Source organism: Xenopus laevis, chromosome 5S (genome assembly GCF_017654675.1).
Source record: "Xenopus laevis strain J_2021 chromosome 5S, Xenopus_laevis_v10.1, whole genome shotgun sequence".
In the NCBI taxonomy this organism is placed as follows: Eukaryota; Metazoa; Chordata; class Amphibia; order Anura; family Pipidae; genus Xenopus; species Xenopus laevis.
In genome coordinates, this window is record NC_054380.1 from 57,069,541 (window position 1) to 57,097,343 (window position 27,803).

Genomic DNA, 27,803 nt, shown 5'->3' on the forward strand with positions numbered 1-27,803 from the left:
AAAAAAAAACTTGCACATAAGATATAATAGTGTAACTAACTAGTGCATGTCAAGCTAGATTTGAATGACAAAATAGATATTTCTGACAGAAAGCAAGATTTTATAGTACAGGATTCATTCTTTCCACAAAATGAAAGTTTTGTTTCACAAAACAGATAAAATAACCATTCTGTAAAGCAATACTGTCAGTCACATTCCTGATCCAATAAGAACAAAGCTTATTGCCATATAACAAACAAGATGAGAAGTTGCCAGCTCTGCTCCACATGGCTGCATCATCCCCAAGGCATAGTATCTGGTCTGCTATAGAGGGCGCCCTCTAATGTCCCCTCTGCTGCATAGTAATAAACATGAACAAACATTTCCTAAAAGGGCTGCTGTTAAACACTACAGGTTCCTAATTGGAAGTTTTTACAAATGGCTGAGAAATATAATGCTGCACCCGGACATATACAAAGCTTATTTTTGACTCTGAGGGGAAGATTTATCAAGAGTCGAAGTGAATTTTCGAATGAAAAAAATTCGACTTTTGAGCTATTTTTGTGTATTTCGGCTAGGGAATAGTCCAAATTCGATTTGAATTTGAAAAAAATAAAATTCGATTATCGCAATTTGTCATGTACTGTCTCTTTAAAAATTCGACTGCGACCATTTGCCATCTAAAATCTGCCGAATTGCTGTTTTAGCCTATGGGGGACCTCCTAGAACCTATTTGGAGTCAATTGGTGGACTTTGAAAAATCTAATTTTTTTTAGGAAAAACTTTGAATCGAATTCGATCAAATGCCTTATTCGTTTGATTCATAAGATTCGAATTTGTTTGAATACGGACTTATTCGATCTAAAACTGAGTATTTCAGACTGGAGCTGAGCATTAGTAAAACTGAAATGTCAAATTAGACATACAGGCAACCATTTGCTGTCCTTTAAATAGGGGAAATTTACTAAGAAAATTACATGGCTCCTTTAGAATCTACACGTAACCAAAAAGAGAAAAACATATGACACTTTGCTAATTAGGGCTACCCCCAAAGTGTAAAATATCAGTGCAATCTAGTATGTTGTTTCCCATGATGCAGTATCTATTTTGTTCTCTTTAATTGAATATAATTGTGCTGGTGGAAAAAAAAAGACACAGGTGCAGAGAAAGCAAGGGACAACGTCTATTTTACACTTGGTTGGCAATAACAGTAAATAAGGTCAACTAATACATAATTGAAGACACATAATTAAAGGTGAACTCTACAAACAATTTTTTTAAAGAAAATAGTAAATTATAGTAAATTAGTGAATTAGTAGATACAATATTTTCTTACATTTATTAGTAGATAAAATTACCTTACATATGTATACAGTCATTTAAAAGTTGGCCTCTTTCTTTGAATATATACACAAATATATACATGCACATGTTGATCCTGCATGATTTTATTTTCACCGTTCATACTGGTAGAACAATCTTATCATTACTATAGTATTACTATAGTGTGCATTTGCCAAACCTGAACTCGTGCGGGGGATGCGTAGGAAGTTTGGGACAGATGGTGCTAATCTGCCAGAGCACTTGTGTCTGGGCATGTCACTGCAGCCTGTGTTTTGCACCATGTTTTAAATTCAGTGCAAGGTTCAGGGCACAGTGAAACCCTGTAATTACAAATGCAAGAGATGCAGATTCTCCCTTGGGAATAATCCATACTGATACAATGGTGTTAATCTTTGTGTGCTCACACACAGTGAGATTGCCGTGCAGTTTTTGGCTTGTTGGATGCTTTAAACATGCTTTAAAGGAACAGTAACACCAAAAAAAAAACCATTTTAAAGTAATTAAAATATAATGTACTGTTTCCCTTTGTTGGTAAAAGTTTTGTTTGCTTCAGAAAGACTACTGTAGTTTATATAATTTACTGTGTAACCATGGGGGAAGGCATTCAAAGCTGAAAAAAGCAGTAAGGGCACAGGTTACATAGCAAAAATGCATCGTGCCGCTCTCGATTTCTCCTACCTGCCTTCATTATCGGAGATAGCCAGGGAGGAGAAATGGAGCGGCTCATGATGGATTGTCGCTGTGCCGCCTTTTCTGAAGAGGAGCGCAAGCAGAGTTTCGGTAAGTTATTTCTTAATAAAGACTAGTGATTTAAAAGTTTAATTTGTCTTTGTGGTTTTTTTTTTCATTCTATACTAACGAATTTTTTTTTTTTTTTTTTAAATTGATGTTACTGGTCCCTTAATAGAACATAATGAGATTCTGCAGAATGCATCTGTTATCTGCTATGTAACCTGTGCTTGAATGGCTGTCCTCATGGCTACACAGGACTTTGTTTATATAAACTATAGTTGTCTTTCTAAAATAAACACACCAGTTTTACCAGTGCAGTGAACAGTACATTATATTTGAATTACTTAAAAGCACTTTTTTTGATGTTACTATTCCTTTAAATATATGGCGATAAAGATTCAAGAATACATCCCAGCATACTTTAACCCTTGATAATATTTTAAAGTATGTAGATGTTGTAATCCAACAACATTTAATTAGAAAAGCACTGCTTTGGAAGGTTTATGTCCCCTTTAAAAAAGGCAGATTATACTGTATTTGCCATAAAGCTGCTGCAATAGAATAAGTGTCCACTAGGTGTCCTCTGTCCATCATCAACTGTACAAATTCTGACCAAAGCTATTCTGAAGGAAAGCTTGAATTTCATCAGATAGGATCCGTATAAGGCAGAGGATGAGCTCCCTTCTCTATTGAGAGTTTGAAGAGTTTTTAAAGGGGTTGTTCATCATTAAATTAACTTTTAGCATTATATAGAGAGTGCTATTCTGAGACAATTTGCAATTGGGTGGCATTTCTATTTTTTTTTATTATTGAGCTTTTTATTCAGCATCTGTTCAGTTTGTTGTTTCAGCAAGTTGCAAGCAAGCAGTAGTTGCTAGGGTCCAAATTACAAGATGAGTAACAATATATTTGTAGCGTTACAGAGCATACGTTTTTTTTTTTAGATGGGGTCACTCTATCACCCATTTGAAAACTAGAAAGAGTCAGAAGAAGAAGGCAAATAATTAAATCTATTAGAAAGAAATAATTAAGGCCAGTTGAACAGCTGGTTAAAATTAGCCAATCTATAACATACCGTACTAAAAGTTAACTTAAAGGTAAATCACCCCTTTAACATGCTGTGAAAGACAAATAACCATTCAAAGCATTTCTTTTGAACTAAGCATAAATCAATTTTAAAACCAGGAGAAATGGAATGTAATGTGAGAATATTTTGTTATCATTAAAGGGGTTGTTCACCTTCCAAACACTTTTTCCAATTCAGTTGTTTTTAGATTGTTCCCCAGAAAATAAGACTTTTTTCAAATACTTTCCATTATTTATTGTTTATGTTTTTTCCAAAATCTAAGTTTAAAGTTTAATGTCCCTGTCTCTGGTGTTTCAGTCTGGCAGCTCAGTAATTCAGGTGCAGACTCTGAACTGTTATTATTTTGCAACATTGGGTTGATACATTTCTCAGCAGCATCTCTGGAGTATTAGCAACAATTGTATCAATTCTAACAGCTGCCTGTAATGAAACCCAGAGATTCTGCTCAGCAGGGACAAAGATAAGAAATGTATCAACTAAATGTATCAATTTAGAACAGTTTACAGGATCGGCGACCCCCCCTCCCAGAGCTGCTTCAGAAGGAGAGAAATGACACTTTACCCTTCAATATTAGAAAAACCGTCACATATAGAAAATAGAAAGTCATTGGAAAAAGTTGTTATTTCTGGTGATCTATCTGAAACCAACTAGTTGTTTCAAGGTGGACAACCCCTTTAAATGCTTTTCTATTGAGTAACTTGAAGGGAGATCAGGGTCTGACTGACCCACCAGGGCACCAGGAGAACAGCCAATGGGCACTGATCCTGTTGTACCTAGAAGGGATACATTGGCAGGTAATGTGGTGTGACACATAGTAGGGGCAGATTGCTATCAGGAATAGTGTGGCAGCAAGAGTGTCCTTGACTCCAGTCAAATTGGCTGTTTACGCCAGTTCAACACTGAACTTGGTGTAATTTCCAACAAGAGAAGGTAGGACACTAAAAAAATAGCTCATAACCAAACTGCTTTGAGGTAGGAGCTTAAAGAACCATAACACCTAAAAATTAAAGTGTTTTAAAGGAATATAATATACTGTTGTCCTGCACTGATAAACCTGGTGTGTTTGCTTCAGAAACACTACTATAGTTTATATAAACAAGCAGCTGTGTAGCCATGGGGGCAGCCATTCAAACACAGGATACACAGCAGATAACAGATAAGTTCTGAAGAATACCGTTGTATACTACAGAGCCCCTCCCCTTTGCAATGCCCAATGTGCTGTGTATGCAGATTAGGAACCAGGTGTCTCCATGGTAAACTGGTGGGCTAATGGTATAGGAATCTGCTGACATCACCATACCAACAGGAACAGCTTTTAGTATGCAGCAGACCTGAGAGAGAACACGTTAGAAACAGTGAATTCTCTCAGAACATAAGAAAACAGTAAAGTAGTTTGTAGTCCATGATACACTAATTCTAATCTTGGTGCTCACTGCAGGGTCAACTGTGAGATCCCCAAATAATGCACAAATTATAAAGAAAAGCAGGGCACTTAAGTTATAAAAGATTAGAGATCAATTATGACATATATACCCACCGCGTTTTGACCCCCATAAAAAGTGGGGGTCTTCGTCAGGGCCACAGAAAAAAAAAAGCAGGCCTGCGAATATTTAAATTACTTCTTAGTAGACAAAAGGCCCAAATTATGGAAAGATCCCTTTGGAAAACCCCAGGTCCCGAGCATTCTTGATAACAGGTCCTATACCTGTATTAGCAAAATAAATAGCATAAGGCTTAAGGTAAGCTTAGGATCTTTTCCTGTTGCGTGACCCAGTTTTAGCTAAGATTTAGTTATTTTTAGACAATTACTGTTTTTTGTCTAATTTCTTTTGTAATACAATTCATAAATAACTACACAAAATCAAGTACAAATGCATTGGTTACATGCACCAAATAGTTATGTAGAATTAAAAAAAAATTTGGTGTTTCACATGCCCAGGTTAAGATATATATTAAAAGGATAATCAATGATCTAAAGTATAGGCACTGCCCCCCCCAGAAAGTTTTAGGGTGGCCCCCTTCCCATGGTAGCCTACCTGCTCATTTTTCGGGGGAGCCAAGTTAAAAAATATATGGTCAAGTAGGGGGACTACCTCATCGCTTCCACAGGGTCTGCTGTACGTAGTTGCACCACTGACTAAGGGGTATAAAAAGCATGGGGAGGGCCACATTATCCAGCCAACGGTCTTGCAGTTGAACATCCTTTCTCTAGTTAATTAGTGGTCATACTCAGGGCCGCCATTAGAAATCACGGGGCCCCGTACAACAAAATTTTTGGGGCCCCCTGGGCCCCGCCCACACTGACGACCAAGCTCCGCCCCATATCCCGCCCACATCGCAGTTAAAAGACCACACAGACATCAGCGCTAAAAAAGTAACCCCCCCCCCACACAAGTTGTAAAAAGCTATTGATGGTCAGGGCCCCCTGTTAAAAAAAACTTGGGGCCCCAACAAAAAAAAAATGTAAAAAAACTAAAAAATAAACAAACATTGGTGGCAGGGGCCCCCTTCTAAGTTAAAAACAAATTGGGGCCCCAAAAAAAATTTGAAAAAAAATTAATTTTTTTTTGAAAAAAAAAAAAACATTGGCGGCAGGGGCCCCCTTCTAAGTTAAAAACAAATTGGGGCCCCAAAAAAAAATTTGGAGAAAAAAAATTTTTTTTGAAAAAAAAAAAAATGGTGGCAGGGGCCCCCTTACAAGTTAAAAACAAATTGGGGCCCCAAAAAAAATTTAAAAAAAAAATAATTTTTTTTTGAAAAAAAAAAAAACTGGTGGCAGGGGCCCCCTTACAAGTTAAAAAAATTTGGGGCCACCAAAAAGAAAATTAATTTTTTTTTTAAAAAAAAACCCCAAAAAAAAACAATGGTGGCAAGGGGCCCCTTACGAGTTAAAAAAAAAATTGGGGCCCCAAAAACAAAAGTTTTAAAAAAAAGATTGGTGGCAGGGGCCTATAGAATATTAAAATAATACATTGGTGGCCAGGGGATTAAAAAAAAAAAAAACACAAACTGGTGTTCAGTAGAATTGAACTCATGGCTTCAGTACTTCAACTTCGCCTCCTTTCGTGACTTCGGGTCTTTTCACCGCTTCAGGACTTCGGCTTCGGCTGTTTTCGTGACTTCGGGTCTTTGCGCTGCTTCAGGACTTCGGCTTCGGCTGTTTTCGTGACTTCGGGTCTTTTCGGCGCTTCGTGACTTCGGGACTTCGGCTTTTTCCGTGACTTCGGGTCTTTTCGTCGCATCGGCTTCGGCTTTTCGGCACTTCCGCATTCGGCACTGAAGAGGCAAGACGTACGGCTCGGGCGCTCGTAAGGGGGGCCCGGATCTTCAAAAAAATGCAGCGCTGCCGGGCCCCCCTTCATGCCCGGGCCCGGTACGCTTGTCCCCCCTGTCCCCCCCTGATGGCGGCCCTGGTCATACTAGAATGCAGTAAATGATGTTGCAACTTCAACAAACCCTTATCTGCCATAGAATTTATGAGGAGCTATTATGAGTCCATTAGGCTACTCTGGACATCACTGTCAAACCAATATACAGTACTTTACCCTATTTCCACATGTATGACTAAAGCGAAGGTTGTTATATATTTTATGACTTTTTTGTTCTCGGTGGTGTTGTGTTTGCTTGATGGATATTAAAAAAATTGTTTGATGTCCAATTTTAACTATAAATCCACAAATAGCAATTAAAGAAACACGAACCACACTAACTGAATGTTTTATCGAGTTATCCAACAGATCAATCCAATTAATGTAGGAGTACATATTGTACTATCCACACAGCCTAATTGCATCAATCCACTTATTTCTCAAGTGAGCCAAATAAGCAGATTTGCTATTTGTGCTAGTACATATAGCATTACTTTATTATAAAGTTCCCATACATGTATGCATAAAGCTTTAACATGACATTGGTAGAGTTTTTACCAAAGAAGACCTGATTTATCAAAGGTCGAGGTGAATTTTCGTCGAATTTCGAGCTATTTTTTGTGTACTGTCTCTTTAAAAATTCGACTTTGACCATTCACCATCTAAAACCTGCCGAATTGCTGTTTTAGCCTATGGGGGACCTCCTAGAACCAATTTGGAGTCAATTGGTAGATGTTTTTCCCCAAAAAAAACTTTGGATCAAATTCGATCGAATGCGTTATCCCTTTGATTCGAACGATTCTATTTCGGCCGAATACCGACCTATTCCATCGAAAATGGGCCGATTCGACCCAAAAAACGTTGACTTAATTTTGGTTGGTCTTTTTGAAATCGAATTTCGAAGTTTTTTCAATTCAAAATTCGACCCTTGATAAATCTGCCCCTTATTCTGTACATAATTGTTCTCTGCAGTAGCTGAATAGAACTCAGGAGAATGGTACTGATCATATAGTAACAGAAGAGTAACAAAGTGGCACAGTTCATTTTCACTACTTGCTTTATTGTCTCAAGTTAACCAAAATTTCTCATACTCACTAATCTGATGAAGCCAAAGTGTATTTCAAAAGTATTATCAGTCTGTAAGTGGCCATATTGCTACCACTGGGCTTCTATTAAAATGCATTATGTACTGTAGCACTAGGTCCATCAGACATTCCATTGCTGTTCTTACTAATCCCACAAGATATCCTATATAGCAGTGTGGTGAATGCTGGGGCTTTTGTAACTTTGATATAACAACAAACAAAATTTAAAGAAACAGTTCTTTATTCACTCAAAGTTTTGTAAATTAGTGCAATTCTGGTTCATTTTACACATAACATAACAAGAGCAATACCACTGAAGAAAATATAAGATTTAAAAGAAGAAGAACTCAGAGAGGCAAAGAATAACTCAGAGATAAGGCAGTATAAAGGATTCTGGAGTGTTCTCAGGCTGCTCAGTTTATCTCAGGGTAGAGACAGACGAGAAGATTCAGGGAGATTAAGTCGTCCGAGCGACTAATCTCCCCATATAACAATACATACCAGGCTAATCACAAAGCACAAGCAACAATGATTTCTGTTGTTCACACTTTTTATAGCAAACTGATGCTTACGCATGACAGTTACAGTAACATAATGACAGTTACAGGGACACCGAATGATGGCATGTTAGAGGTATCTATATTCTGCTCTTATTAATGGCAGCAGACTTATGAGTGTTTGACCAGGACATAGTATAAATAAACGTACAATATGGTCTTAGTGGAAAGATCTCTTCTTCTCACAGTGACAGCAGTCAGGTTTTGGGCTGCATTCTGGGTTACAGCAGGGTCTCAGTGAAGGATCCGTTCCTTTATTAATCTCGCTATCTGCATATTTTACAGTTTTCTCAAATCTTTCACGTTCAGCCGAAATTTCATTCAGTACAGGCACAAGATCCACAGGGATGCCATCCTTTAGTAAGTTGTAGTTCTCTGCTGGATCAGTACTCAAATCAAACAGAAGAGGTGGATCATGAGATTTCAGAAGTGCAGTCACATGGCAATCTGGATCTGGAGTAGTCTCACTGTGCAATGCACCTTTGAAAGAATTAATATAGACTTAAGAGTTACATCCACCATATTAGGTAAATAAACAGCATATCATTATAATGTATTTGGTGTGTATGTAGTATCAAATTCTATATTTTAGCTAATTTTTAGAATGATAAGCAACATCTGAAATATGCTTATAAAAGAGTATTTTGCAATGTGCATAATAGATGCAAAGTGAATTTAATTTAATTCATGATGTTTCAAATCCTTTTTTTTCATTGTGCTTTTCACTTTTTTCTAATTCATATTCAATAAGCAACAACAACATAGTACAGTATACACAGCCACCATCATTAATCATATTGGCCCATGCTACTAGCTTAGAAGTTCCCTCCACCTGGAGGCACAATGGTCACCTGGGAGATGGGAATGGAGAACTATTTAAGAAAAAGTCCCATGTAAGCATTGCGATGCCCCTAGATACAGTCTAACCATTGTGGCCAAACCCAGCCCAGATGCGCCAATCTCCACTCACTTCTACACAAGACTGCCCCCTTTGTTGCCAGCAAATAATAACCCTGGCAGTGGCTTACCCTCTGCCCCTCACTGGTGTACCCACCCTGTCCCTTTTGATGAAGGATGGACCTGACAAGCCTAATATGAAAAGGATTGCAATATCTACATAAAATCAAGCAGCTAATAAGAAAAAATATGAAGCTATGTGATTACAGCACACTATTCTTACCTTGTGTATAGAAGTGGGCCTTGTATTTCCCTAATCTCACAGCAAAGATGCCTTTGTTGCGGTCAATGGAGGAGGGGTAGTAATGAAATGTATTCCGTGGACTCTGTGCATAACAAGATTTATATATTATTATTATTAGCTGTTACAACATATAGAGATAACCAGAAAGGGAAAAGGGAAAATACAAATTTGTCTTTTATCTATCTATATACAGTATATAAAATGTTTGTGTACAATAAACACAATATAGTTTATAAAAAGTATTGATTGAGAGACTAAAAATGCCTATTTATTTCTTTGTATAAACATCACTGTACAGTATATCCTATACGGCTGCATGTGCATCACTTGATGAAAATGTAGTATTCCAAAGTACAGTATATTCTAAAACTGGCTCATTTAAGTACTTTTAGCACTCTAAAGTAGCTTAAAGGAGAAGGAAAGGTTAACACTAAGTAAGCCTTATCAGAAAGGTCCACCTAGATATACCAGTAAACCCGCAAAGTAATGCTGCTCTGAGTCCCTTGTCAAAAGAAACACTGCATTTCTTTCCTTCTATTGTGTACACATGGGCTTCTGTATCAGACTTCCTGTCATCAGCTTAAACTTCCTTGCCCCGGTCGTGAGCATGCTCAGTTTGCTCCTCCCCCCCCCTTCTCTGTTGTAATCTGAGCCCAGAGCTATAAGCTATAATGAGCAGGGAGAGACTCAGGCAGGAAGGTATGTAACACCAAGCCAATATGGCAGCTGCTATCCTAAACAAACAGAGAGCTTCTAGAGCTTTTTACTCAGGTATAGTAAAACATTCTACAGAATAAATATAGCATTCTAACTTGCACTCATGCAGCTAATCTATTGGCAATAAAATGCCTCCATAGTTTTCGTTCTCCTTTAAATAAAAGAAGGTTCGTTAGTGGAAAACAACATCCCTATCAGTGTTATGTTGTTAATCTTGCTGTGAAAAAAGTTAATATCATGTTTAAAAAATGTCAGGTTTATGTCCCAATAAACTACTGCAATAGTATCCACTAGGTGGTGTGTATAATCTGTAAATGACAATTTATGAAAGGCATATGCATTTATAAAATTCACAAGCAAAACTGCAGATATTGAGCATGTCATACCTTAATAAAATACTTCCTATAAGGGAAGAAGATTAGTTGAAATATAACATCTGGTGAGATGGATTTAACTAACAGACTTAGCAAATATTTAATAGGATAGGTGAACAAAATATTACTACTGCAAAAATGGAGACTGGTTCAGACTAAAAAGTAAATATTTCATAAGATAAAATGCATACCATACACAACAAAGAAATAAAGGCTCAAAAATTAGCAAAATAGTGTAAAGACCTGGTGCAAATCACATTAACACAAAATGCAATTCTCACGCTGCATTTCAGTGTGATTGTATCCAGGATGGAGATAGTAATCAGAAAGTGAATATAATGGGGTACAAAGTCAGAATGCTTGTTTCCTGGATGCAAGAACATGCTTGTGGGTGAGATGCACCGTAAAGGGGTGGTTCACCTTTAGAGGGAACCTGTCACCATAAGAAATAATTCCAAATTATTTTCCATCATGTTAGTTGTGAAAAATTAACTTTACTTACACTATATTTAAATTTTGTTTTCTTCAGTCTTGGAATTACACAATCACAACAAGCTCGCAGGAGCCATTTTGTAGACACTGTTATTAGGACTTTTATTATACAGCTTTTTATCTGTAGGTGACAGGTCTGCTTTAAGGTAACATTTAGTATGGTATAGAATGGTCTTTTACATTGTTTTTCATTATTTATTATAGATTTATAGTTATTTGCCTTTTTCTTCTGACTCTTTGCAGCTTTCAAATGGGCGTCACTGACCCCTTCTGAAAAGAAAATGCTCTGTAAGGCATAAAAATGTATTGTTATTGCTACTTGGTATTCCTCATCTTTCTATTCAGGCCTCTCCTATTTATATTCTAGTCTCTTATTTAAATCAATGCATGGTTACTAGGGGAATTTGCATCCTTGCTTAAAATGCAAATTAAAGAGTTGCTGATTAAAAAGCTCAATAACTCAAAAACCTTAAATTATAAAAAAATTAAACCAAATGCAAATTGTATCAGAATATCACTCTCTACATCATGCTAAAGGTTATCTCAAAGGTGAACAACCCCTTTAATTTTATCAACATAAACACTTCCAGTACAGGTATGGGATCCGTTATCCGGAAACCCGTTATACAGAAAGCTCCTAATCATGCAAACGCTGTCTTCAATAGACATAGATTTTTTTAAATGATTTCCTTTTTCTCTGTAATACTAAAACAGTAACTTGTACGTAATGCAACCAAGATATAATTAATCCTTACTGGAAACAAAACCAGCCTAGTGGGATTATTTAATATTTACATGATATTTTGGTAGACATAAGGTATGAAGATCCAAATTATCTGTTATCCGGAAAGCCCCAGGTCCAGAACATTCTGGATAACCGGTCCCATACCTGTACATTGGTGTGGTATGCTCTGGTGCCTGAACTCAATTCTGCATTGATTATTGTGCCTACAACCGCTATTGTGTGTTAAATATATATATTTTTTATTTATTAAGTAAGAAGCACTCACCAAATCTTCAGATACCTGTGTTCCCGAGTTGCAGTTGAACAATAGTAATGAGAAAGTCCAGAACCAGCATTTAGTGCAATAATTTATATAATGATTTAATGGAGAGATCGATGTTTCAGTCTACATCCTAGACCAAAACCAGCACCGCCATGGGTTCGTCCATGGCACCCTCATATGCCAATCTCTTTATGGGGACATTTGAACATTAATTTTTTGATGGCCAGAACTGTGCTAATTTATTGGTGATTATGATATCATATCACGTTACTTTGCTCGTTGGGCAAGTACACACAAAAGATGTTTTTGTTTGCATGACGGCACAGCTATGTGTGTGCCAAAAAATCACACTGGGGTATATAATGTTTGGACTTTGCAGGTGCCAGTATTTTGATAAAGGTCTAGGATGTAGATCGAAACAACGATCTCTCCAATAAATCATTATTTTAATTATTGCACAAAATCATGTAAGTGCTGGATTTTCTCATTACTATATACTGTATATGTACATACATATATAAAACATACTCACTGGATGTCCATTGAAAAGAAGTTTGCTTAAGTCATATCCGTCAAGCGCAATATTGGGCAGTGAGGCTCCTGTAAGACTTGCTATTGTGGGCAAAATGTCCAGAGTGCTGGCCAACTCTGAAGTAACACCTAAATAAAAAAAAGCAGAAAGCCAATACACTATATGACCACTCCAAACTTTCTCTATATGATGCTTCATTCTGCTTTGCTATATATGCTACTTAATCTTCAACATTTGGCCACCCCAGAATTCTCAGAACTAGTGATGAGTGAAATTTTTTACCAGGTTTTGCAGCGAAAAAGATGCCCATAGACTCCAATGGTTGAAAAAAATTGTTGCACATCAAAAGAACTTTGTTGTGCGTCAATAAAATGTTTTCGCCCATAGACTTAAATGCATTTGACAAATTGTTTGCCTTTTTGCGAATTTTTGGGGAAGCCAAATGGGTAACATTCACCCATGACTACTCAGAACTACCGTGCTAAGGTAAACCCTTCGTTCTGTCATCCTTTTTCATGTGTTAAACTTATTTTTAAAGCCATTTCTCTTACCTGGTTTTATCTTTCCCTCCCAGTACATTATTGCTGGCTCTCTTACTCCACCTTCATAGGTTGTACTTTTGCCACACTTCAGAAGACCAGAGCAGCCCCCTCTCTCCATACGCATTGTCTCGGGCCTGGAAATGAGAAAATGCATTGTGATATAGGTAGGGATTCTAATACACCTTTAATCATACTTTTCTCAAAACCAGACATAGCAGGGCTCATACACTGCCCCCTGGGTTGCTGGCCTATGCACTGAGAACAAGATTAAAAACTTGGTGCTCAGTGCAGAGTACAGTGTCCCGAATGCTCCCTAATTTGACTGTGTAAATGAAGTGCAAGTTAGGGGTAGACAGCAGGATGCCAATGTGCCTCCTCATGCCCACTTCTCTTAGATGCAATCAATGCTTGACACACGGAGCATGCCTTCGGTCTCTGTACTTCGAAAAGGAGTGCAGAGGCCTGCGAGAAGTTACACAATGCAGGACACAACCTGCAAATTTCAAAACAATGGCTGGTTATTGCCTTTTTCCCTTAGTATATTGCCCAACATCTTCAAGCAACAGTCAAACTGCACTGCAGCTCATAAAAAATATGGCAAATTAATAGGGATGCACCGAATCCACTATTTTGGATTTGGCTGAACCCCCGAAAGATTCGGCCGAATATGGAAACGAATCTTAATTTGCAAATGAAAATTAGGGCTGAGAAGGGGAAAAGATTTTTACTTCCTGGTTTTATGACAAAAAGTCATGCGATAAACCTCCCAGCCCCTAATTTGCATATGCAAATTCGGATTTGGTTCGGCCGGGCACAAGGATTCGGCCGAATCCTGCTGAAAAAGGCCGAATCCCGAACCAAATCCTGGATTCGGTGCATCCCTACAAATTAAGTCTAAAACTGCACTTTGAACTAAGGTTGCCATTCACCCTGTTTTCACCTAGACTGCCCGGTTTTCAGATTAGGAAAACCAGGCAGGAATCTCTTAGATTGATGTGGCGATTGGCCAATGTACGATGACTACATCAAAGCCCCGTGCCCTGAAAGGTGGCAACCCTACTTTGAACAGTGGCCTGTGCTAATCTTTCCACAATTTTTATTGGGATCAATGGAGTGTTGTTTGGGACATGAATAAAAAAATCACATCCATAGCACATATACCATGCTCAGAAAAAAACAGCAATATTAGCTAGCCCTGGGCTCTTAGTATCTTTCAACAAGAGAACCATGTTGGCAATACTTTCATCTAACAGTAAATATGTTTTCATTTACTTACCCATTATCAGAGGTAAAGATGACAAGCGTATTATTTTGAATCCCATTTTCCCAAACAGTGCTTAACAGCTCATATACCGATCCATCAAGTTCAAGAAGTGCATCTCCAAACCTTCCTCTTATAGACTGGCCTGTGTATTGAACACTTGCAAACTGTGGGTAATGAGTATGCTGGGGAAAATATGAGAGATTCATAGGTAGGGAGCAACAGCAAAGGAATACGCCTGTACTCATGCTAAATATTTAACTCTGAACTCTAGGAAACTCTCTCCGCTCTTGGCAAATTTCAGGGCAAACAAGCACCCAACAGGCTAGGGATCTACAGATCATCACAAATGGCAAATTAATAACTCTTTGGATTAATCGCTTATCATTACATTTCTAAATAACTACAAAGCCATAAGCTTGCATTAAAGTTCATTTTAAAACCAATGAATTGCATATACTGCTTTAAAGCAAATTGACTGACCTTAATAAAGGAACAATTGCACACAAATACATTCCGCTTTCTACTGTCTTATTGGATGTCCTCATTACTGCACCTTGGCTGTGATGACATATTAGTACAGGTATAGGATTCATTATCTGGAAACCCATTATCCAGAAAGCTCCAAATTACAGGAAGGCCATCCCTCATAAACTCAATTATAATAATATAATTCATCAAGTAATTTTTAAAAATTACCTTGTACTTGATCCTAATTCCATACAAATTATGGAGATCTAAATGATAGAAAAGATCCCTTATCCATAAAACCCCAGATCCCGTGCATTCTGGATAACATGTCTCGTAACTGTATTACCAAACGTTGATATATAGCTATTTATCTATCCATTTATTCAGACACGCACACACTATCCAATGTTACCTTAGCACTCCCATTTGAATAATGTGAAAATTCACTTCTGAAATAACAATTAGGTATACATGTATCTACATATTTAAAGTAACAATAACAACACCAAAAAAATAAAAATGTTTTAAAGTAATGAAAATATATACTGTTGTGCTGCACTGGTGTGTTTCCTTCAGAAACTCTACAATAGTTTATATAAACAAGCTGCTGTGTAGCAATGTGGGCAGACATTCAAAGTTGAAGGAGAAAACGAGATTTGTGTACTCACCGATAAATCCGTTTCTCTAAGTCCCGAACAGGCAGCACAGGTACCAAAGGGTTAATGTCCTCTTCCCTCTAGGAGGCAGGATGACAGGAAAAAAACTGCAGGGCTGCTCCTCCTCTTCCCGACATTAGCCCATCCCACTTCAGTTATTGTTATCAAGCATAGATGAAAAGGAATTAATATAGCAAAGTGTGGGAACATCCTGTGCTGCCTGTTCGGGACTTAGAGAAACGGATTTATCGGTGAGTACACAAATATCGTTTTCTCAAACGTCCCTTGGCAGCACAGGTACCAAAGGGTTATGTCCCAAAGCAGAAGGGTGGGCAGTGAAAATAAGAAAAGACTTTAGTAAAGAGAAGCAAATGATTAATTCGAAAAACAGAATATAAAGCCTTCCATTATAGTAGGTGGAGACTCTTACAAAACTGCCGCTTGTAGAACTTTGCGGCCAAAACTTGCCTGTGATGAGGCATAAACATTGAACTTATAAAATTTTGTGAACGTGTGTACTGAGGACCATGTGGCCGCACGACAAATCTGATCTGCGGATGCCTGATTTGCTTGAGCCCAGGATGTACTCAGTGCTCTTGTAGAGTGTGCAGTCACTCTGAAAGGGGCTGGTTTTCCTTTTTCTGCGTAAGCCAGTAAAATTGTCTCTCGGATCCATCTGCTGATAGAAGCGGAACTGGCTTTGTTACCTTGCTGAGGTGCTCCAAATAGGACAAAGAGAGCCTCGGATTTTCTGAAATCCTGAGTTCTATGCAGGTAGTACTTGATTGCCCTTACAACATCTAATGTGTGGAGTGCCTTCTCTTTAGAATTTTTGGGCTTCGGGCACAACGACGGTAAGACAATGTCCTGATTTATGTGGTAGTCAGATACTATACCTTTGGTATGAATTCTGGTTGAGTGCGAAGTACAACTTTATCCTCGTGTATCACACATAAGGGCGTTCAACAAGACAGAGCTGCCAGTTCTGAGACCCGCCTTGCGGATGCTATGGCTACTAGGAACACCACTTTTAGAGACAACATTTTTATACTGATGGAATGCATGGGTTCAAATGGCGGCTTTTGTAGCGCGTTTAAGACCAGAGTGAGGTCCCATGGAGGTGTAGGTGCACGCCAACGGGGACGTATATGTTGTGCGGCTTGTAGAAAAGTCTTTATGTCTTTTTGTTCAGCTAAAGGTTGTTGAAGTAAAATTGAGAGAGCAGATACCTGGACCTTGAGAGAACTTGTGGCAAGACCCTTGTCCAGGCCCTGTTGTAGAAAATCCAACAAATCCGAGATAGGTAGAGATGTATGATTTAACTGATTGCGGCTGCACCAATCTAGGAATATCTTCCAGATCCTGTGATATGACCGCTTGGTGGATTTCTTTCTGGCTTGTAGTAGAGTCTGCACTACTGAGTGAGAGAAACCTTTTTGTGACCATATTGCGGTTTCAATAGCCAAGCCGTCAGGGCAAGCATGCCGAGATTGTGGTGTTGGTATGGACCCTGGGTCAACAGGTCCGGCCACAGTGGTAGTCTCCAGGGGTCGACTATGGACATGTTCTTCAAGTCCGAAAACCATGCCCTCCTGGGCCAATATGGTGCTATTACAATGGCTGTGGTATGGTGTAATTTCAGTTTCCTTAGAACCTTGTGAATCCTTGGTAGTGGCGGAAACACATAAACTAGATCGAAGTTCCAGTTGATAGTCAGTGCATCTATTGCTGTGGCTCTGCGATCTCGGTACCGTGTGCAGTACATCGGTAGCTGGTGATTGAAGGTCGATGCCATGAGGTCAATTTGGGGCCATCCCCATTTGTTGGCAATTTGAACGAATATCTGACGGTTCAACTTCCATTCCCCTGGGTCCAGCCGACTGAGAAAGTCCGCTTCCCAGTTGTCCTGGCCTGGAATGTAGATGGCTGAAATTTGTGGAACTGTTTGTTCTGCCCAGGTAAGTATCTTGGCTGCCTCTTTCCAGACTGTCTGACTGTGTGTGCCGCCTTGTCTGTTTGTATCTTTATGGGAAAACCGTGAAGAACCGTGGTCCAGTGTACTAGAGCGTGTTGGATAGTTGGAAGTTCGAGGACGTTGATTGGCAGCTGAGCCTCTGCTGATGACCATTTTCCCTGTACCGTCTTGTCCTGGAAAACTCCTCCCCAACCCACTAGACTCGCATCTGTGGTAACCATGAGAGAGTTTGTTACTGAACATGCACGCCCCACTGCCAGGTTTTGTTTCTGTGTCCACCAAAGCAAGGACTGTTTGGTGTTTCGCGACAGACAAATCTTGGCGTCGAGTTCTGTTGGTGATCTGTTCCATTTCCGCAGAAGTTCCAGTTGAAGCAGTCTCATGTGGAATTGTGCGTAAGGTACCAGATCTATCGAGGCTGTCATTAATGCATTCCATTTCTTATGGAAATATCTGACTTGTGAATGGTCGACAAAGTCACTTTGATAAGCTTTTGAATTTTTTCTTGAGTGAGGAACACCCTGTGTCTTTGAGAATCGAAGAGTGCTCCCAAAAAAACTATGGACTGGTGACAAAGAGCTCTTTGCTGGGTGAATTATCCACCCATGTTGCTGCAGTATGAATTGGCAAGTATCTGTGTGTCGTTGTGCGATCTCTTTGGATGGAGCCCGGAGAAGGAGATCGTCCAGATACGGAATGATGATTAGATGCTGTTCCCTCATGTAGGCCACTAGACCTCCCATGACCTTGGTGAAAATTCTCGGTGCCGTGGCCAGACCGAAGGGTAGAGCTTGAAACTGAAAATGTTCGTTGGGTAGTGCAAACCGAAGAAATCTTTGATAGCTTGGATGGATGGGGATGTATAGATAGGCATCCTTTAAATCTATCGAGGTGAAATAATCGCCCTGTTCTACATTGGCGATGACTGCTCTGAGAGATTCCATCTTGAAAGTAGGCACCTGAAGAAAGCGATTCAGTTGTCTCTGTGGCTTAGAAACAGAGCCAAAAAGTTTGTCCAGGGTTTTAACCTCCTTTGTTTCCTCTTGTAAGTCTAAAGTGACAAACATATCAGCCAACAGTGCGTCCACCGCCTCATTTTGCGACCTTTTTGAAGGTTGTGAGGCTGTGTCTAACTGATCCGAATCAGAATCATTAGGATCTAAGGATGGATCCTCTTCCGAAGACTCAGGACATGTTTCTGAAGTGCTCGGGTGAGCAGTATGTAAAGCAGTATTAGAAGGTTTTTGCTTTTGCATAGCAGCTGTCGCCAGCTTTTCAATGGATGAAGTCATCCCCAAAAATGATTTTTGAAAGTCCTTGAGCCAGTCTGGCATTTCTGGTGGTGGTGGACTGCTTTCTGGAGGAGAGGAGTCTATTCTGGGTCTTTTTGTGGAGCCACTGGCGGAGGTCTTAGGCCGCTTGCTAGAGGACTTTTTGGAGGGCAGCTGAATTGGTTCCCCCATTTGGCTGGGACCCAGTGAAGTAGTCTCCCCTTCCATAATGGCAAGGCACTATGTTAGTAAAGGCACTAGGCAAGAAGCAGATTGCAACCAAAAAGCCCCAGAGGTAAAGCAAAAAGATTACCTTGTTAGTCAGGAGGGTCAGGGTAATGTCGGCAGAGAGTAGAGCTGAAAACGGAGCCCTCTTTGTCTGTTGCGCAGCAATGCGCTATGCGACAACGGAAAGGCGTGAAACCGCTTGGCGCGTCAATAACATCACGCAATGCGTGCGCACGTCCCCGTGACCTCCTCTTGTTACCGTCGGTCTAACAATGCGACCGTTTGCTTGACTGTGGCAGCGCAATAGCATGCCTTTACTGTCTGTGCCTATAACAGCGCGAAAGCATGCCTTCCCATGATTTTTACTTTAGCAGCGCAGAAGCATGCCGTTGTAAAGAGGACCGTGTCACTCCATAGGGAATATGGTAGCGCCCCCGCATACCTTGCCCTGATGTGTGCTGTGTCTATGAGAGCGCTCGCCTCCCCCTCCTGAGTTTAGTGAGGCATGACACACAAGAGTATAGCAGCGTAAAAGCCTGCTACACTCGCACACAAAACCAAACATGTAGAAACAGTGAGGGCAGCGCAATAGCATACCCCATACAAGTGATATTTCTAGAAAAATAAAGGGAAAAAATATATTACCTACCTCCTTGGAAGCAGGATGACAAAAAACTGAAGTGGGATGGGCTAATGTCGGGAAGAGGAGGAGCAGCCCTGCAGTTTTTTTCCTGTCATCCTGCCTCCTAGAGGGAAGAGGACATTAACCCTTTGGTACCTGTGCTGCCAAGGGACGTTTGAGAAAAGGCACAGGATACACAGCAGATAACAGATATGTTCTGAAGAATTCCATTGTATAGTACAGAGCCCGTTATCTACGGTGTATTCTGTGCTTGAATGGCTGCCCCCATGGCTATACAGCAGCTTGTTTATATAAACTATAGTAGTCTTTCTGAAGCAAACACACCAGTTCCGGCAGTGCAGGGCACTAGTATGTTATACGGTCATTTCATTAAAACACTTTAATTTTTTGGTCTTACGGTTCCTTTAATTCCGTTACATTGTCTTCAGATAGAAGGTAATAAGAACAATTGGAAGGCAAAAAAGTTTGCAATTAGATTTTATAGAGCAGAAGCAAAAACTATTGGCATGTGTAATTAACAAGAAGTCTGCTTGTGTCATTAGCAGTTATGCTAGGGCCCGATAAGTCAGATCTCAGCCTTCAGGGAAACGCAGGTCTAGAATCCAATTGTCCAATGCTGCCCTTCTACTCAATGTGCCTGCAGCTGAAAAAACATTACCTCAGCTCTGGTGCAGGCAGATGCAACAGATTTCCAGGGTGAAACATGAGATGTTGCATTACGCACAGAATTCTGCCTCTTCTGCCTGCATGTGAGAAGAGGTAATGTTTCCGGGAGCAGGCAAATCGGGCAGAAGGACCTTTTGTAAGGGTATATCAATAGGTGGGAAGTGTTAGGTCAGTCGGTTAAAGAAAAATGGCGGCTTGTACAGTATGAAGGTGGAAGCTATACTTATGTTCAGGTATGAAGTAAAGGAACTCAAAAATCTTGACCAGCATCTTAAAAAAATGTTGCAAAGTATTATCATGAAAAAATGTTCCTGCATAGGGAGTATTATAGAGGCAAAGTGTTACTCACATGGGAGGCATAGTAGAGGAAGAATGGCTTGTTCTCTTTCACAGCTGCACGGATGAAGGACTTGCTGAATTTCTGATATTTAGGTACAAGTTTTGTGAAATCCACTGGTTGCTGAATGATTTTTTCACCAAGGAACAAAGGAAGTAGAGCTTCTCCTAAGTCACATGTCCCATAGCAACTTATATTTGGAGGAAAACAAGTAAGATTTTGGCAAGGACCCTGCAGAAGCATAAAAGCACATGAAGCCATTAACAAGGCTATACTTGCCAACAATACAAAGAATGTCAAGAAAGAAACCTGACAATTTTAAGATAAGATTTCAGTAGCCCAGAATAATTTGAGATACACTGCAGGTCAACCCAGTTCAAGATTGCAAAAAGATTAAAAAAAAAGCACTGTTCCATATAACTTTACTGACAGTATTAAGTCATTGCCAACAGGACCCAATAGAGGATATTAGGCTAATGTCACATGGGGGTGAAAATCGCCCTGCTGAAATATGCTAATATACACTGACATTGACCTCCTGTCTTGCCTGCACCTGGAACAATTGTGTCAGCTTAATTCAGGCACACGTTGCGAGTTTCAGCAAGAGTTTGCACTTTCGCTTCAAAATCTGCTACATGTTGCTGCACCCAGGCCAACACAATAGTACCAGGTGCAGGCAGGACAGCAGGCCATGCCAGTGTAGGGGGCTGATTCTCGGCCTGTGTATTTCAGCAGGCCAATTCTTATTAGCCTTAAGTGGGTCCTATTATAAGAGACTTTTTCTGAGATCCACACACACTATACAGAGCATCTTATTGGAAAAGCCCCCTGCACAGTAAATTGACTCCTTGTCCACAAGCATTGCACTAAATGTCATATAGAGGCACAGAAAACAATCTGTCTAGAGGAAACATAGTAATTTAGGCTGAAAAATCTAAATTTCATAAATTTTTACCAATATAAAACCTGCTAGTGCTAGTGAAACCCCCAATATTAAAGCAGACATATAGCATAGCTGAAAATATCCTTAATCTTATAGGTAATAATGAATTATATATATCACAGCTTTCACTCTAGGCTAAAAATAAGAAAACTGATGGCCACATTGTCAGAGCTCCTCATAGATTTTTAACAGTACCTGCGGATCAAATAAGGATGGGCATGTCCTAACAGTCTCTGCCAGAAGCACAGTAGGAGGTGCATTATAATAACACTTTTAAATTTACCTGATCATGTGAAAAGGGTACTCCCAGGAAGTGCTGAAATCCCTGTTGCGTTGGCAAATACGTTCCATTCAGCCCAAAGCCTAGGTGCCATTTGCCAACCATGGCAGTCTTGTATCCATGAGACTGCAACATCTCAGCAATTGTAACCTCACTTAATGGGAGGCCACCTCTGGAGCCAGGATAAAAAACACCCGGGTAAACCCCATTCCGGGATTGATAGCGGCCCGTCAAAAGGCTGGCTCTATAGCAAGCGAAAGAATTTAAGAAGGTGACATTAATTATTTTCCTCATGTTTGCATAGTCTTGTAGATGTTGCTTGTGATATTTGCAGGCACTGGAGAGCGCAGAAAGCCAAAACAATCCTGTACATGCTGTTTGACCAATGTAAAATGCAAATACATATTTAAACATGTCGGGAGGGAGTTGTGATATATGTCACAGTTATTTTTTAAATAAAATTAATAGTTATAGAATAGAAAAGTACCCCCCTTGTAGCAAGTTTTCAAAATACAAAATTAATTAGTATAGTATAGTAAGTATAGTTAGTTAAGAAATAGTTAATTTCTCACCACTTATAAGAAACAACCATAAAATTATTATTTAAAGTTTAGAAATTGATAGGTTATTAACTGTGCAACACCATTACCTATCCCATCTAAATGGTAATTAATCTTAAAACTAGAGTATGTATATAAAGTTCAAGTGTAATGATTTAAGTGCATTAATTTAAATAAAGTTAGTCTAATTAAATAGTCAATCAATATCTTACAGTGCTTGATAGAAGATAATTAATTCTAGCATAATGTGCATGTATCAATTCATTCAGAAATCATCAACTAGCTTAAAATATTAATTAATCTAAAGTGCAGTGCAATATAGGTAATGGAACAGTTAATAACCTATCAATTTCTAACCCTTTATGGTTGTTTCTTAGAAGTGGTGAGAAATAAAATTTTAAGTGGCCATTTGTATTTGAAAACTTGCTACAAGCGGGATACTTTTCTCTTCTACAGAATTTTTATAAATTTATTCATACTGACTTTGGTCAGGTCTCTTCTGTAACCAAGTAGATAAAATTATAAGTAGGTAATCAAGGTAAACATTCCTCCTCTCTCTGCATTAAACTAAAACTTGCAAGGGTGGAATTGCTACACCAGGTACACTGGACTATAGATATTTTAGGGACCCATTTAGTTCTACATTTAGGAACATGATGTGGTTTTCCCATAATCTTTTAAAGAAACACGAAACCCTCTAAAAACAGAAAAGAGGTGAGATCAGCATTGATTTCTATTTCTCTTGGGTTAATATCATAATAGAAGAATTTTGCCACCAGAATGACAATACTACATTATGAGGGAAATGTAATAAAATTCGCAAAGAGAACAAATTTGCAAATAAAAATGTGCATGTCGCAATGTAATTATCGTCATTAGGCTTTTATTGCATTGAGAATCTTAATTGTGCATTGCGAACCTTTAACACCTGCTTGAATGTGGTGTAAACTTTTGGAGTAAACATAACTTTTTCATTAAGAACTTTTATTACATACACTGCGCACTATCACAAACTATACAATTCTCAACTGCAATCCTACTGTTGTTTGTAGGGCAAAGTGTTTGCAAAGGCAAAATTGTTCACTTTGTAAACATTTATGCGCATTGCAAATGAATTGCAAACAAATTTTTAAAGATTTTTGCTTAAGTGGCCAATATTACATCCCCCATATGTGAGCAGAATTTAGGGACTATTCTCCAGTTTACTTGTACCTATTGTATTTTCCTGTGTATTTATATTATACTGCAGGGTCATAGTGCACATATTAGCTGTGTCACTGTTTGCTGTGGGAAAAACATTTGTAAAATGGAATAATACAGAAGAAAATGGGCATGTTTAATCTACCAACTAACTACCAACTAACTAAGCTAAATACCAGCAGTAAAAGTAGCTATTGAGATATTATTTGAACGGATATATTAAAATTACCTGGATGGGGAGCACACAGTTCCTGTAGAGTAGAAGTCTCTGAATCTCAGCCCTCGAGTTGCCATTTGGTCTAGGTTAGGGGTAAGAGATGAAGGATGTCCATAGCACCCTAAGTCACCATAACCTAAATCATCTGCAAGGATCAATATAATGTTTGGAGAATCAGCTCTCGCTTTTGTAAGAATGTATCCCAGTAAGATGATGTACCAGACTTCCATGGCTAGGACAAGTTCTTTCAGTGTATCCTTGCATAAAAAATGTGTTTCCTAGGAGAACAGCGAATGTGTGTGTGTCTTCTTCCCAATGCAGAGCTCCAACATTTGCCCAGGCCTTCAAAGTAAGAAACTTGACTGCCTGATCACTAATTTAACAGAAGCCAATCCCTTTGTTATATAGAGCTCAAAGTGCAACAGAGTTCAGAGCATTACTGAAACAAAAAGGAAGAAAGTATAAACAAAGTATAGACATCAGCACATATATAGTGTGATATACAATTCCAGGATACTAACGATTGTCAGCAGTTACAATCCATAGCTGTTGCTGAAACATTGGCTCACCATTACTGATCCACAACTCTCAGCATCTAGGCAAGTATTGGCATACAAGTATGACAGAGCTACAGGATAAACAGGAAAACTTCCTAGACTGGAAAAAGATACACATTAAATCTAACACCTCAATCTTTAAATTAATGATTGAGTATTTACAGAACAAATATTACCCTTTTAGAGTTCAAGTTATATTTACATTCAGTCACTCCATATCAAGATAAGGATAAATATTTTACAAGAGAAACAGTGACAAGAAGGCTCAGTGAGATCATGATTTGTGATATGGAGTGCAGCAGACAACCGACTGTGATTTATTTGATGTTTGTGTAGATATACCAGGGACTGGTTTATATGGATCATGTCCCAAAAATATATAGCATGCATGCTGTTTAGAGGATGTCTCCATTATAGCCTTTAGTATAGTGAAAAGTTTTCCTAAAAAATGAGAGTCATACATAATTTTAAACCAATAATAGTTTTGAAAATCTGAAAAGGAGATTGGGAAACCATTGTTCACTGCAGTATTTAGCCTCACACTGGGCAATTCTGCAAATGTTTTGTTTTTGAAGAAAATAAGGTTTCATGTCATTGGCTCTGAGTGTCTCCTGACAATTTTACAATTTTTTGGCACACACTTTGCACAAAGCTAGCTTGTTTTTTCTCTGTGTTATACTCTGCTTCACAATGAAGAACACAGCTCTTCACAACAGGCTACTCTAATGAGAAAAGCTTGTCCATCAGGCAGTGACTCTAACATATAAATTATTTAAAAAAAAAAAATGGTATGAGGATTTGCTTAAAGGGGACCTGTCACCCTAAGAAATATTTCCATTTTTTTTCTATCATGTTAGTTGAGCAAAATAAACTTTACTTACACTATATTTATTATTTACATTTTTCTTCCTTCTGTAAGACGCGCCGGGAAAGTTCAGCGCTCTCTTACCTCCAGGCGCCTCTCTGCCTGGATTCCTGTGCGCAGGCGTGCTCTTCCCACATGGTTTGACGCCGAGGGTCACGGCACCGTGCGTCGTGACGTCATGGATACAGCGCCGGATTTGAATTTGGTGCCAAAGTGCCTTTAAAGCTCCAGTCCTCCATTTTGACCAAGCTAGCTTCAGTTTACTGTTCCTGCTCAAGCCTATTCTTCTATCTGTTTATCTGTTTTTTTTTACTTCTGCCTGACTCTCGTTTACAATTCCTGCCGTCTGCCTCTGATTCTTCGCCTGTTTGACTACGTTTATTCTAAATCCTTGCCGGTACCTCGTTTTCTGACTATTTGCTATAGATCTGCACTTCCTTGTTGGTTTTCCGCAGCAGAAAGCCCAGGGCCCCAAAAGGGGGTCAATGAACACTGGAGACCACAGGGTTTTCCTGTGAAACCGAGTGTACTCATCATCACGCAAGGTTCTGATAATGAGATTGTTACACCTTCAGTATTGTAATTACATAATCACAGCACACACTTTGTGAACACTGTTATTAAGACAAATTGTGTATCACCCAAAAATCTTGTGTATGCACCAGGATGGGGGACCTAATGCCCATGTGCAATGCCCCTACACAATTACAGAGCCTGTGGAGGGAAGGGGCAATGTGAGAAGTGCAGTGACATGTAGGAATTGCTAAATGGAAAGTGAAAGTAATCGACTGCTCTACCTCTATGCCTCAGGTATAGAGGCGGGGCAAGCAATATAGGATTGACAGCTCAGATATTTAAACACTTTTATAACAAGTATGGATGTTTTAATGAAAAAAAAGACTTTGTGTTCCATGTTTAATTTGGAAAGGACTTTGATTACACAGCTTTTTATGTGTAGGTGACCGGTCCACTTTAAGGGAGATCTAATCTAATACAAAACTAAAACTGGCAAGGAACTCTAAAAAGAGAAAATTTATGGAAATTGCAAAAGTGTTTAGAGGACCACATTGAGTAAATTTAGAGCAATTCAGTGGTTTAGGTTTAGATCCCAGTTCATCAGATGCATACAGTAAGAAAACCTTTTTTATCAGCAAAAAGACACACATACAAGGAACACAAATGGAAGTGCAGTGGCGGGTGGCAGGTGGACAGTAGTACAGGGATCCCTTGTGGCCTGTTGTTGGCATTCCCTTACTTGCTAAAAGCTCCAGCACAAAAGCATACCTCTTAAACGTTCTTCAAAAAACACTTGTGTCTGGGGTTTGGCTTCACTCTTCATCTATTCCCAGACAGGAAATCTGCTTCTAGGTACAGTGTGCAATGCCCCAGACCAGGGCTGGAACTAGGGCTAGGCAGAAGAAGCACATGCCTAGGGTACAATGTTGGGGGGCAGTAAATATAAAGGAAGCAGACCCCTCGGTCGCAGGGGGGGCCCGGGGAAAATGGGGCCCCAGACCTTGGGGTCACCTTCCTCTATAGCTTGGGGTCATGCGCGAATGCACTTAAACAGGTGGGAGGTGAGAGCCAGGGAAGCTGCTCCCTGCAGTCGGGCCCGGCCCCATTAACGATTTTTCACCGGGGCGTAGAGCCGGCAGAAGCTGCTCCCTTCACGCCCGGCCCCTTCAGCGATTTTTTTGTCGGGGGAGGGATTTGAGATGTCGGAAGCTGCTCTATTTTGGCCCGGCCCCTTCAAAGGTTTTTCACCGGGGAGGGGGGGGGGTAGAGCCGGCGGAAGCTGCTCCCTTCCCACCAGGCCCCTTCAATGATTTTTCACGAGGGGAGAGATGGCGGAAGCTGCTCCCTCAGTCAGGGCCGGGCCCCTTCATAAATTTTCTGCAGGGGGGCCTGGGCCGGAGTTACGCCGCTGTTGGGGGGCTGCAATTATGCCACTTGCACCCCTGACGTACATGCACAACTGGGGGGTGAGCACAGAAACGTGGGGTGTGGGCGTTAGTAGATAAGGTTGCCATCTTTTCTGGAAGAAAATACCGGCCTTCCTATATATTTATCTTTTTTCCATACATTGGGATCAGCCATCATTTTTACCAGCCAGGCCAGTAAAATACCAGCCAGGTGGTAACCCTAGTGGTAGATGGGTGCCCTTTGCCATGGGTGCTTCCGTATCAAGCCTGGCACTGCCACAGGCATATAGTAAGTATAGGTTTTTGTTGCATTCTCCGTCCACTAATGCTCAATAACGTGAGAATCTGAATGACATGCAAGTTGTAAGACAGGAAGATGGACATGCATAATTGTAGAGCAGAGACCTGAGCAGTTCTTCTAAGGGTAAATAAGGAGACAAAGTTCCAAACACATTGCAGATTGCACCTGTTTTTTGCACTATGAACCCAGCTCTGCAATTATTAAATTCCTCTTAGTTCACGTTTATAAAAGAAAGCAGCTAAGCGTACGACTTACCCGTGACACTACACTCGTGATTATCCCAGCGCCTATAATGCTTTCGAGCAAATTAGATCGCTCCCTCACCAAGGGAGACCTGGGACTTGTAGTTTATTTAGGCTCTAGAGAGCAACTAGGAGAGACCGCGTCCCTCTGGCAGCTCTAGGGTTAACATGGAGCCGTGGCGGCGTAGGGG

At 39.7% G+C, this 27,803-nt stretch overlaps 1 protein-coding gene across 2 annotated transcripts; it reads right to left on the reverse strand.

Moving 5' to 3' along the window:
- Nucleotides 1–7,818: 7,818 nt before the first annotated feature.
- Nucleotides 7,819–27,760, reverse strand: arsa.1.S (arylsulfatase A, gene 1 S homeolog). Of its 2 annotated transcripts, XM_018264484.2 has the most exons (10): nucleotides 27,626–27,760; nucleotides 24,247–24,382; nucleotides 23,738–24,164; nucleotides 21,752–21,992; nucleotides 20,538–20,756; nucleotides 14,294–14,463; nucleotides 13,027–13,151; nucleotides 12,476–12,603; nucleotides 9,333–9,435; nucleotides 7,819–8,632 (listed from the first exon to the last, which is right to left on the reverse strand). In XM_018264484.2, the coding sequence occupies exons 3-10, from the start codon at nucleotides 23,953–23,955 to the stop codon at nucleotides 8,313–8,315; spliced, it is 1,524 nt and encodes a 507-aa protein (XP_018119973.1). In that variant the 5' UTR covers nucleotides 23,956–24,164; nucleotides 24,247–24,382; nucleotides 27,626–27,760; the 3' UTR covers nucleotides 7,819–8,312. The 2 variants fall into 2 exon arrangements, with proteins under 2 accessions (XP_018119973.1, NP_001087428.1); NM_001093959.1 differs by lacking the exon at nucleotides 24,247–24,382 and having other exon boundaries at nucleotides 27,626–27,681.
- Nucleotides 27,761–27,803: the final 43 nt, after the last annotated feature.

What these genes read in the sequence shown, in the direction of transcription:
- arsa.1.S (XM_018264484.2), bottom strand. Translation starts at nt 23,955, where the DNA reads ATGGAAGTCTGGTACATCATCTTACTGGGATACATTCTTACAAAAGCG. An exon ending in TACCCTTTTCACATGATCAG is followed by an intron (nt 20,757 to 21,751) that starts GTAAATTTAAAA and finishes ATGCTTCTGCAG; the next exon opens with GGTCCTTGCCAAAATCTTAC. An exon ending in GGAGGGAAAGATAAAACCAG is followed by an intron (nt 12,604 to 13,026) that starts GTAAGAGAAATG and finishes TTTTTTATTTAG; the next exon opens with GTGTTACTTCAGAGTTGGCC.